Genomic DNA, 12,906 nt, shown 5'->3' on the forward strand with positions numbered 1-12,906 from the left:
GCACCCCAAGTTCCTCCCTAAGGTGATCTCCCAATTCCTTCTGGGCCAGGACATTTGTCTACCGGTGTTCTTCCCGAAATCCCGTACGGACCCTAGTCACCGCAGCTTGCACACCCTGGATGTGAGTTGAGTGCTGGCGTTCTATTTGGAGCGCACCAAGCCCTTTTGCAAATCCACACAGCTGTTTGTGGCTGTAGCCAAGAGGATAAAAGGCCTCCCAGTGTCGGCGCAGCGGATTTCGTCTTGGATTACAAGCTGCATCCAGGCGTGCTATGAGCTTGCAGGTGTTCTGGTCACGGCCAACTCAGCCAGGGCGCAGGTAACTTCCACAGCGTTCTCCTGGATTGGGACCTGTGACAAGATCTGAAGAGCAGCCACCTGGTCCTCGGTGCACGCCTTCACGACCCACTATGTGGTCAACCAGCAGGCCAGAGAGGACGTGGCAGTTGGCAGAGCAGTCCTCCGAGCAGTTGTTCTGTGACTCCTACCCTCTTCCAGAGGTAAGCTTGTAATTCACCTAATGTGGAATGGACGTGAACAAGTGCTTGAAGAAAAAACGGTTACTTACTTTCTCGTAACTGTTGTTCTTCGAGATGTGGTGTTCATGTCCATTCCACCACCCACCCTCCTACCCCTCTGTCGGAGTCGCCGGCAAGAAGGATCTGGAGGGGGTCGGGCTGGTAGGGGTATATATGCATGCAGTGGCGCCACTCGGGGGGCCCACCGGGAGCCGCTAAGGGAAAAAGTTTCCGATGCTCATGCATGCGGCGCGCGCACACCTAATGTGGAATGGATGTGAACAACACATCTCGAAGAACAACAGTTATGAGAAAGTAACTAACCATTTTTTGTTAGAGGAAGCATTATAGACCTGTTTAGTTCCAGACAAAGATCTCAACTGGAATTTTCCTCATGTTCCTTGCATTGCAAGCATTTAGATAAGTTAAGAGATTGAGGTTCCATAAAATGACTGGTTAGAGCCATCCTCATTGTCTATCTCAGTCACAGAAGCAGCAATTTTGAGAGATTGTATGTGCATTTATACCTTTCTTCCCTTGTTTGGTTCCTACCTCTCTTCTTCAGAAAAGCTTGCACTATAATTTCATCGGACTGATGGTGATTTTTGCTGGGTTTCCAAGAGGGGTATGCCCTTCAATTATATACCATATCCTCCCTGTCCCTTTTTAGGGACCAATCTCACACGAGTCACATGCAACAAGAAAGAAATTCTCTACTGGAGCTGGGAGCAATAGAAGTAGGTCCACCAACTTTCAGCGGGAAAGGATTTTACTCCCTTTACTACTTCATACCAAAAAAGGAGGACTGATGCCTACAGTAGATCTGACTTGTCAGTGTGTATGCTTCCAATGCCAGCTTCTCATGGTGACTCTTGCCTCTATAATCCCCTCACTGGGTTCAATACCCTCTACCTAAAGGATTCATACTTCCATGTATTGATACATCCGTCACAAGGGAAGCTTCTGGGCAACCACCTTCAATTCAGAGTCCTCCCATTCAGCCTTTCAGCTGTACCTCATGTATTCACAAACTATATGTCTGTGGTAACAGTTTATTTAGGGTATCAGGGTATATAATTGTTGAGGTATGGGAAGAATCCAAGCAAATCAGCAAGCAGGTCTCAGGTTCGAGAGTGCTGGTTCTGTCTGTTTTTGAAATTAGGCCTCAAAATCAACCAAAAGAAATCACATTTGATTCTGATTTAGTCTGTCAGATTCACAGGGGTGTGACTGAACTCCAGAACTGCAAAAGTCTATTTTCCAGAAAAGTGGTTCCAGAATATGTTACCTAATATCAGAGCTCCAGTTGCACCTACATACATCAATAAGGATCTGCCTAAAATTACTGGGTCACATGGGTTCATGTATTCGAGTTATTCCCTTCACCAGACTCAGACTACGACTTCTTCAATCCTGGATCAAATCAGAATATCACCCAAGCACTCAGTGGGTGAATCAGTGAGTTGCTGTTCACCAGACAGTCCTGTTTTCCCTCCAGTGATGGTTAGGCCCAGACAGTATTCATCGGGGGATACCCTTCACTCCACCAGCTCCCACCAGGACATTTAGTTACCAATACATCCAGGAGAGGCTGGGAAGCCTCACTTGGACCAATTCTGAACTCATGGCCTTTGGTCAAGAGCAGACTTGTTGGCTCACATAAATGTTCTGGAACTGAAGGTAATGGTCTGGCTCTTAAGTTCTTTCTTCCTCTTCTAGTACCAATTTAAATGAACAGTTCTACAGCCATGAATTTATAGGCCAAGGGAGGCAAGATTGGCTCCCCTTTCCAAGAGGCCATTTCACTATGGGAGGTGGTGCATTCTACATCACACAGATCTCATAGCTTTACATCTCCCATGAGAGACAAGTGTCTTAGCAGATCAACTAAACATGAAAATTTCATACTGTCCTGGATGGTCTCTGGAGTATGTCAGTCTAATGCAGATTTTTCAGATGTGGAGATTTCCATGGATAGACCTTTTTGTGACCAGGATGTGCACACCCTGTTTTTGTTCTTTTTGGCTGGGACAAGGTTCAGTGGCAAACGTCTTTCTGATTCCATTGTCAGGCCATCTAGTTTATGCATTCCCTCAGTTTCATTGATCCCAAGAGTATTGTAGAAGGTAAAGCAAGACAAGGCACAGATGGTCCTAGTGGCTCCATCACATCAGTTTTGGTTTTCAGACCTGTTACCTTTCTCCAGTCAACAACCCATAACCCTACCACCTCAGGTGGACATAATATCCTAGCATGCCAGTCATATACTTCATCCAGATCCCACATCCTTTCCTCTGATATCATGGAGACACTCTGGCTGATGCCAGCAGCTAGGGGATGCTCAAGTGATGTATAGAGAATCTTTATGGAAAGCAAGAAGCATTCCACTAAGACGACGTATATTGCTCAGTGGAAGTGCTTCTCATTATGGCAGAAGATGACGACATTATGACCCTTTTCATGCATCTGTTTTGGTAATTTTGGACTACCCATTATCTCTTAAACAATCTGGCCTTTCTCACAGCTCCATTAAAATTCACTTGACAGGAATTTCAGCCTTTCATTCTCATATTCATGGTTTTTCAGTTTTTCTCACCCAGTGCTCAAAATGTTTGAGTCCTACTGAGTGTTTCCACTGGTAAGGAAAATACCACCTTCTTGAAACATGAATCTAGTCCTTACCTCTAATGGTACCTTCCTTCAAACTCCTATCATCCTGCTCCCTCGACCACTTTCAATTGAGATTTAATTTTGGTGGCTATTACCTCTGCATGCGGAGTAATCGAAATCCAGGCTGTCATGACAAACCACACTGTCTATATGAAAAATTGTGTAAGGGGAACTGAGACTTCACCCAAAATTTATTCTGAAAGTATTTATGGACTTTCATATCCAGTTACCTGTATTTTTTCCAAGACGTCGCTTTTCTCCTGATGAAACAAAATTGCATATCCTAGATGTGAAAAGGACACTTTTTTGTACTGCCTTAATAGACAAAGACTGGCTAAAGATCTCCTAGACTTTTTATTGCATATGGCAGTTCATCTACAGGTAGACCTCTTTCTACTTCAAGAATTTTGAAATGCACTGTAGACTGTATCAGGGTAACTTCCGATTATTAACAAATTGCAACTCCCTGATCAGGTTACTGCCCATTCCACCAGAATGCAGGCCTCGTCGGTGGCATGCTTCACTAGAGTTCTGATCACAGAGATTGTAGAGAGGCAACATGGTCCTCAGTGTACTTGTTCACCAACCATTATTTGCTAATATCAACTTCTAGAATTAACGCACCGGTTGGCTGAACAGTCCTGCAGTAATTTAAGATGAGGCTCCTAGTCCCCACTGCCTGGAATGTCGAACTACTGGCTAATCACCATAAGTGGGAAACAGATGCACAGGAATTTAAAGGAGAGAAATCAGTTACTCGGTTTGCAGTAATTGTTGTTCTTTGGGATGTTCTGTGCATACGGATCCTACAGCCTACTCTCAGTCCCCACAGCTCAGAGACTTCTCTTGGGATCTTTGGATGACAAAGGAAATTTGAATGGTGGACAGTGTCGCTCTGCCTTTTATTCCCTTCAGGGGAGAGAGAGGACATGAAGGGCATATGCGTAACTTTCATGGGACACAACTTCCCAACTCCTGTGCAAAGGTCACAAGCACACCAGTAGTGGGATCCACAAGGACAGAGTGTCTCAAAGAATAACATTTATTGCAAGATGAATGATTCTCTTCTGCGGCAGGTCTCTGTTTAGAGCCACCCTTTTGAATTTTATTTAACACTGTAGTGGGGTCAGGAACGCTCCAAATTCAGTCTCAGTTTGTATGGAATGCTCAGAACGCTTTTTTAAATTTTTTTATTTTTTGCTTTTTCCAAAATTGTTCAGCTTGTCATGTGAAGACATGTGTTAAGTGTCCCATCCTAGGTTGTTTCATTAGCTAAAACCTGCCTGCTTGAACCATTGCTCTCCTCACCTTCCCTCTCTGTTAGTTTGGCTGTGACCCCGAGCCTTATTAACAGTCGCTTGGCTTCAGTGCTGAACGCTGCCTGGCATCCGTGATACAGGTCTTTACCAATCTTGATCACATTCAAACACAGAATGCTGTTGTCCTCATTACCAATTCTCTGAGAGATGCAGTTCCATCAAATTTTAAAAGAACCCTCTTATTACTAGTGACAGATCAGTAATGTTTAGTTTTCTTTACGTATTAGTAAGAATTGGATCTTTAAACTACATTAATAAAGTTTTGGGATGACATTTTGCAAATCAAAGGATTTTTGTTCTCTACTGCAGATTAGTAATTAACACTGCTTTCATCCAAATTAGTTTTTTATGTGTGTGTGTGTGCACTTATGCACTCCATTTAGAGCTGAGCTTAGTATTCACCCCCCCGAAACACTTGAAAGGCGCATAAAAAAATTGCATTTTTTAAATGTTGCATTTTTTTTAAAAAAGGAGAGGCCAAAGAAGAGAGGAGGGGCCAAAGTTGTAGTAGTAATATGCAAGATTATTTTTCCCCAATTTAAGCATTGCTTATAAAAATACTTCAGTAAATGGGAATCCTAGGTGCTAGGTAATAGATAATAAAAGTTGTAAATTAATGTTTACAGGGCAATACAATCTTTTACTACTGCAAAAATAATATATTCTTGATAAACATTCTAGTTAATGTTTTAAGACTAAAGCAAGATTACCAACAGTGTGTTATCTATGTTTGAGTATGTTCTCAAAGAATTGGAAGAGCAAATAAGTCACTGACTACTTCATAATTATTTTTATATTTTCTTTGGAGGGTGAAAAGCAACTCTAATTCTCCAACTGTGAATATTTTCATGTTAAACTGTAGAGACTAGTTTACGAGTAAGACATATTAACTTGATTTTATTATAGGGAAAATAATCTTTTTAGACTTATCTGCTAAACATAACATTTATCTACATAGGGTCACCTTTGTAAAGCAAACAGGATTAAATGATTACCTTTCATTATCTTGGAATATATATAATGCTATGTAAAATAGTTGTTTAAAGTATATGACCCTTGGATGGGCCTATTTGACAAAACAGCCCCACAATGGAAAAACACAGTAGCATGTGGCATCAATACAAAGTACATGTTAGTTCTTCTTTTTAAAGAATTTAGAACAAAAATTGAATCTACTTTGAAACTATTATAATCCAAGGAATATTCTACTATTTCTAAAATATTATGGGTTTAAAAGTTACTGTAGCTGAAAATTAGGAAAATAAAAAAGAAATATCTACAAACTTTTATATGTTCCACATGTTCAGTCAACAACCAGTAAACCTATACTGATTATACGTTTTCTCCTCCACCTTGCCAGGCTGCTAGGAAGAGGTCATTGGTACCATAGGACAGACTGCCTGCTCTCAGTTTCAATGCCAGGCTCCACCCCAGCCCAGAGCAGCCATTACAAGGAAGGTCAAGCCTCACCCCTTTAGGCCTGGGCTGGAGGGAACATTCTCAATTACTCTGTTGAGGTGGCACATGTACAAACTGGTTAACTGTGTAGGAGCTGTGAGGGGATGTAGAATGCTTAGTGAGGATGGAATCTTTGGAGATTTTAGCTGCTAAAAATCTGAAATCTCTACTGAAACTGCAGTTTTTCAGAGGCCTATAACTTGGCCAAATCTGGGTGGATTTCACAGGGACAGCAAAGAGCTCAACCTCACACATGGCACCTCCTGCCAAATTTCAAATCCCTTCTTCAAAGCATGGGGTGGTCGTGGGCGGGAGCTTTTCAATAAAGAAGTTGCCAGAACTTAACATGGGCAAAACTTACATTTCTCTGTCTTCATTCTTTGAAATGCTGAATTGTTTTGGCTGAAATTTTCCAAAAAAATTCTACTGAAGAAGACACCAGGTATGGAAAACTTCAGACCAAATGGCTAGTGTGGCAAAGTTATGAGCAACTGGTAACAGGGTCTTAAATTGGGAAGTGTTGGGTAACTTTAAAAATAGGCAGTGCTACCAGCCTTGCCTATGAAAATAAAACAAAACCTAACCTTCCTATTTTTAAGAAAAAGTTTGCAACTTCATTCTCCCTAGCTCCATCCCTGTCTCCCACTTTCCCTTGCTGTGCTGTATTGAACTGCAGTTGTGAGATATTTGGGGAAGGGACATAACTTTTTTTTCCCCTCTCTCCCTCCTGCAAAGCACCTATGACATGTTAGACACCATGGTCAAAATTTTCAAAGTCAGCAGGAGTGAGGGGGCTACTCCTCTCTCTGACATTTGGATGTGGCTGTGCCTTTACCTCCTGCATTTGTAATCAATCACAGACACAGACTGAAGTTCCAAACCAGTCTTCCTTCCTTAGGTCTGGTTTAATGCCTAATGTACAAAATATATCCCAACATCTTTGTAGGATAACTGTCCCATTTGACCCTCGTTAGGGACTACAAAAATTTCTTCTAAACAAAACTTATACAAGTATTTACTAATTTTCACATTGTTATTATGGTTTCCCCAATACCTTTTCCTATGTTTTAGAAGTCCACTTCTTGGCACAGAGGTTCCAGGCAGTCACTGTCCCTAATCCTAAACCTAACCCTAAGCTTTTCTCTAGAGAAACCTTAGCCACTGCTGTTCTCCTTCAGGCTTCTAAGGGTATGTCTATACTGCAAGTAAACACCCCCAGCTGGCCCTTGTCAGCTGACGTGGGCTCAGGCTGTGGGGCTGTAAAGTAGAGGTGTAGATGCTTGGGCTGGAGCCCAAGCTCTGGGACCCCGTGAGGAGGGAGGATCCCAGAGCCCAGGCTCTAGCTTGAGCCTGAATGCCTACACTGCAGTTTTACAGCCCAGCTGCACAAGTCAACTGACATGGGCCAAACGCAGGTGTTTGAAAGCATACCTTAGGGTATGTCTTCACTGCAATAAAAGACCCGCAGCTGGCCCACATCAGTTGACTCGGGCTGTGGTTTTTTAAAAGTGCAGTGTAGATGTTTAGGCTGGAGCCTGGGCTCTGAGACCCTGTGTGATGGGGGGAGAGTCTCAAAGCCTAGGTTGCAGCCTGAGCTCGAATGTCTACACTATTTTTAGTCCCAGAGTCTGAGCCCTGTGAGAATGAGTGAGCTGACAAAGGCTCTGAGACTCAGTGCTACGGGTTTTTTATTGAAGTGTAGACAAACCTCAAGTGAAGAGCCAATCACTCCCCACAGTGAGGGAACTGGACCTGCCCTTTATATCTTGTTTTCCTCTTCCCATCAATCTTTGTGGCTTACAAGTGTATAACTTGGGAGGAAATATATAGGCAAGTGTTGGGCATAGATTGCTCTTAAAGACCCAGCCACCCTGTGACGGAAGTTGTGGTGCTTGTTTCCTCTGAAAAATAAGATTTATATATTCAAGTGCTGAATTTAGGCATTCATATTCAAAAAATATTGGCCTGTACAAATAACGAAGCACTCCAAAGACAGTAGGAATGGGCTTGGCTCCTGTTGTATGACTCTGACTCTCTACTTAAACTCACAGTTGACTTCTCTGTAAGTTCCTAATACTTTTCAGTTGTTGACAGTGGCTCAGATTTTTAAGTCTGATTTTTTTTTTAAAAAAAAGCTTTAGTATCAAAATATATCTTCAGCTTTTAACAGTTAACAAGTAGCAAAAAAGGACTAAGATCCTGTAATATCCACTAACGTCTGAAGTTAGAAACGGGAACAGAAGACAAACACAATGATTTACTTTGGATGGCTTTAAGGAAAAAAAAGGGGGGGGGGCAAACAAGGCATGACTTCATGGGTCTAGGTAATCCTTTGCCCAGATATAAACTGGGTATTGTGTAATCAAAGGAGGACTAATCAACTGAACTTTGGGCGTGGGAGCAGGGGAGGTAATCAAATCAGTGGTGTCTAGACAAGTGAGTGTTAAAGTTGAACTCCAAGTGAGTTATGACAACAGTTGCTAGACATAAACAGGCAGTTGGGGAAAAATTGTGGTGGATGAACACAGCACAAACACGTTTGAACTCCTTTGCTTATAAATAATACCAAATAAAAGTGATCTATAAAGGGTTAAAATGTTTTTTTCATTCATCACTTATTTTAAGCCACCTAATAAATCTGTAACTTAAAGGAAACAACCAAATCTGTTTTGATACCGGAGGCTTCAAGAATAGCTGTAATGATTGGTATTTATATATCTTTGAAATAATGGCATACCTGTTCACTCAAACAGAAATCTGGACTTGGTAAACTGACTTTCTTTTGTGAAAGGGAGAAGTTCGTGAATTAAGTAAATGTTTGTTAAAGTGGAGGAGGTGTTAGTTTCCAATAAATAATATGCTCTATGTGATTATTATATTGAAGGTACTGGCTAGTTACCGAAACATTATTTTGTTAGCTGAAAATTTCTTTGCTTTTCCTAAATCTCTAGCAGAATTATCTTTTTTTTTAAATTTTCTTTGCCTCACTGTTTACAGAAACAAGATTACAGACCAAAATGAGCTTGGATGTATGCATGTGAACCTCCCATTGAAGCAAATGGGAATTATGACTGGTTACACCAGGGCTGACCTTGGTCCAGATCTTAACTTTCTTTCCACATCTAAATTATTAGAACCTATTAACAAATGTATCATATGCAGTGTTGGGTTATGTTCCGATAGCCTGGTTACTGAAGTAATTCAGCATCTGTTACTTAAGAAATTGTCATTTTGTGACGGCATTGTGCTCTATTGCAATAGGGTAATACTGGCTTTAATGGCATTACTCTAAATCTATTCCGGTGGTAAATTAGAGCCATATTCAACTCTTTTATTTCTATATTTGCAATTTTATAAGCTAAATGTGTTATATTTTTAATAACTGGCATTCCTCATTAAAAAGTTGGCATTGCTCAATGTTACATTTCTCTTTGTGTTTTCATTTTGAGGGTATTTTTGGTTGATAAAAGTTTGTGTGAAAGTGTCAGTGCTGACATGTATACATACATTATTTAAGAATAAGGAGATAGAAGAGCAATATCAGCAAGTAAACCAGTGTCCTGATGTCATCCTCTTGTCCCTGAAATAAAGATTAGAATTCTTGCCCAGAAGAGAGAGAAGTATGAAGCAAACTTAACATGTGAGAGACTGTTACAGACTAACTGCAAGAAGTGATATCTGGCAATGTATAGCACTATTACGGGGTAAAAAGATGAAATATTATTATCCTATGTAGTGCTACTCACATCTTCCCCGCCCCCCTTCACCCCTCCCCAGATCCTGATAAGATTCGTAAGCTTATTCTTCATATGAAGAAGCTGTAATAAAGTTATTACTATTAAAGGTATTGGAAAATGAGTGCCAATTTAAAAGTTGTGGCTCAGAGGTTAGCTAGAGAGGGTTTTTCTGGGATTGGTGCACAAGGGCCATTCAGATACGAATAGTTATTAGTGAGACCCTTTCTAACAGGTTTTTGGCTTTAGGAGAATGTAGTTTAGCTTTCAGACAGAGAGGTGCTTTTTAGACACTTTCTTGAACATGACTGTTTAACCGATAACCATGGTTCAGAAGTGTTGGTTGTTCAGGATGAGTGGAGATATGTGAATGTGGTAAAATATTAATTTTAGCTATGAAATAACTTCCGCTGTGGGTTTCTAACTTCCTTTGTCTTCATTCTTGTTCCCCTTCCTCCCCACTTGCACTTAAAACGTTACGTTTGTGTATCTTTCACCAACTTCAAGATTGCATTGATCAAAATCCAAGATGTGTGTGTGTGTGTTACACAGTTCACTAATTTAAAATGCAGGTACCTTCTTTGAGATGCAGGTACATTCAGGGGCACGCTGCTCCGAGGCCACACCCCACTTGCTCCATCCACCCTCCCTCTGTCACTCGCTCTCCCCCACCCTCACTTGCTCATTTTTACTGATCTGGGGCAGGGGGTTGGGGCATGGGAGGGGGTGAGGGCTCCAGCTGGAGGTGCAGGCTCTGAGATGGAGCTGAGGATGAGATGTTTGGGGTGCAGGAGGGGGCTCTGGTCTGGGAGGGTGGGTCTGAGGAGTACAGAGTGTAGGAAGGAGCTCTGGGCTGAGGCGGGGGTTGGGTTCTGGGAGAGGGCTCAGAGCTTGGGCAGGGGTTGGGGTACAGGCTCTAGGTGCAGACTCTGGAGTGGGACCAGAAATGAGGGGTTCAGGGTGCGGGCTCTGGGGTAGGACTGGGGATGACAGGTTTGGGCTGCAGGAGGGGGCTCTGGGCAGGGTGTTGGGGTATGGAAGGGGGTGTGGGGTGTGAGCTCTGGGAGAGAGTTTGGGTGTGGGAGGGGGCTCAGGGCTGGGGCAGGGGTTTGGGGCACTAGAGGGGTGAGGGGTGCAGGCTCCGGGCAGCACTTACCTCTGACGGCTCCCTGGAAGTGGCAACAAGTCCCTAGGCGGAGGGGCGGCCATGGGGCTCTGCATGCTGCCTCTGTCCACAGGCACCGCCCCTACAACTCCCATTGGCTGTGATTCCTGGCCAATGAGAGCTGCGGAGCTGGCGCTTGGGGTGAGGGCAGCATGTGGAGACCCCCTGGCTGCACCTACCAGTAGGAGCTGAGTGACTTGTCACAGCTTCTGTGGAGCCAGGTAGGGAGCCTGCCAGCCCTGCCAACCAGACTTTTAATGGTCCAGTCAGCTGTGCGTTCCTGTCGAAAACCGGACACCTGGCAACCCTAGATCAGAAGTACCTACACTTCCTAGAACAGGCTGGCATCCCAGGATTGTTTGAGCTGTCCATCCTTTAGATACGTATATATTGAGGGTTCTGAAGCTTACTATAAGTAAGATCTGTTGGATGAGACCTTGGAGACAGCGTTCTTGTCAGCTCTGCACAAACCGTAAACATCCATCGTTCTCTTCAGAAGACAGCTCCAATTTCCGTCCCAAAATGTCCCATCTGTAAGCTCTCGTGTAGCAGGCTTGAGTGCTGTACTCCACCCCAGAGGTCACTGAATTTCATTTATTGTGCATGTTATCAAGTTTGAGAAGCTCTTCATCATCTTTTGCTTTAAGATGTGATACATGAAATAGGTGTGTGTTAGTACTATTGTAAAGAAAAGTCACAAGGGTGATAGAACTTCTGTGTAATGAAACAAATCGCTACAAAACAAAATCTTATCCTAGATGTTGTAATAATGGTCTGCTATTTGAATCAAGCAAGTCGAGAGTGGGCTGGGGTGGGGCTGGGGGGGAGAAATGAAGTCAGGAGACTCAAAACATTTATCTGTAAATACAGATTGTTTTTCTATTCATTTTACAGGAAAAAATATTTATAGACGGAAATAAGAATTCTGGCCAATTTTATTTACTTAATTCTTCCACTAGAGGGTGCAAGTGTTCTATAAACCTCCCTTTTGAGTGAGAGCTGTGCTTGAATTGTAGAAGAAGAGTGAGTGAGTGAGTGTGTGAGAGAGAGAGAGAGAATTTTAATACGGGAGAACTCCTGGTTTCATATTGCAGTGTATATAAAAAGGATGAATGAGTTTAAAAAGAAAAGATGTGATTCTGTAATAAATATATACCCTACAGATTACACAGCCCAGATTATTATTAAAAATAATTACTACTTCTGTATTTCAGATTACTGATTTTTGGATCCTATGAAAGAGAAACAAATGTTCATTGCACGTTTGAGCTGAGCAGTAATGTCTGGGAAGAAAAATCTCGGAGTTCCATTAAAACGGTAAGATGCATACATATTGTATTACTATATGACTTAAACTCTCATATACTCTTTCTAGACTATATATGTTCATTATTCATAACTGGTACATCAAGTGCAGTCAGGGACTGCTAGATACCAACTTTTGTCGCTAAAGGCCTGCTTATCAAAAAAGACGCACATAAATGACTTCCATGAGCAATTACCACCACAGTGCTGCTTGTTCATATAATACCCAATTTCAACACACAAATGAAGTGCACAACTGTGCATATGCATTCGTTAAAAATTGGACCGTTGAAATGCTTAACAGTCCAAATGTACAGGAAAAGTGATGAAGACATTACATGCCTAAAGAACTAATTAATAAGAGTCTGCAAATTAATAAGAGTTTGGGTAACAGAAGTACTCCTGACTTTTAAGGTAATGTAGAATCATGTATCCTATTTGAGCTATTCTGTTAGTTTAGCAGCACACAGTCCACAAACTACTTTTTCTTCTTGTCAGGAAGAGTTTCTCAAACATATAGTGTCTTTGAAATATATATTGCCTTCAAAAAATGGAAACAGTCGTAATTTCAGATACTATGATGATAGTAGTAATCAAACTGTGTTGGGATTCTGCTGAAAAAGTGAATTTTTAAAAAACCTTCATTTTAATAAATATTTGTAAAAGTTGTTTAAATATCTTTCTCTGTTATGTTTAGAGCCCAGTGGTACTTGTTCGGGGCGGCAGGGGGGAGAAGA

The 12,906-nt window shown here is 41.9% G+C and overlaps 1 protein-coding gene across 1 annotated transcript in view; it reads left to right on the forward strand.

Annotated features, from left to right (window-relative positions):
- The window catches only part of PDZD8 (PDZ domain containing 8), a 141,866-nt gene that overhangs the window by 48,953 nt on the left and 80,007 nt on the right, over nucleotides 1-12,906 (forward strand). Inside the window, exon 3 of the mRNA XM_007064224.4 lies at nucleotides 12,079-12,181. Within this exon, the coding sequence (XP_007064286.3) occupies nucleotides 12,079-12,181 (103 nt within the window). The remainder of the gene's footprint in view (nucleotides 1-12,078; nucleotides 12,182-12,906) is intronic.

This window comes from Chelonia mydas, chromosome 7 (genome assembly GCF_015237465.2).
Source record: "Chelonia mydas isolate rCheMyd1 chromosome 7, rCheMyd1.pri.v2, whole genome shotgun sequence".
Classification (NCBI taxonomy): domain Eukaryota; kingdom Metazoa; phylum Chordata; order Testudines; family Cheloniidae; genus Chelonia; species Chelonia mydas.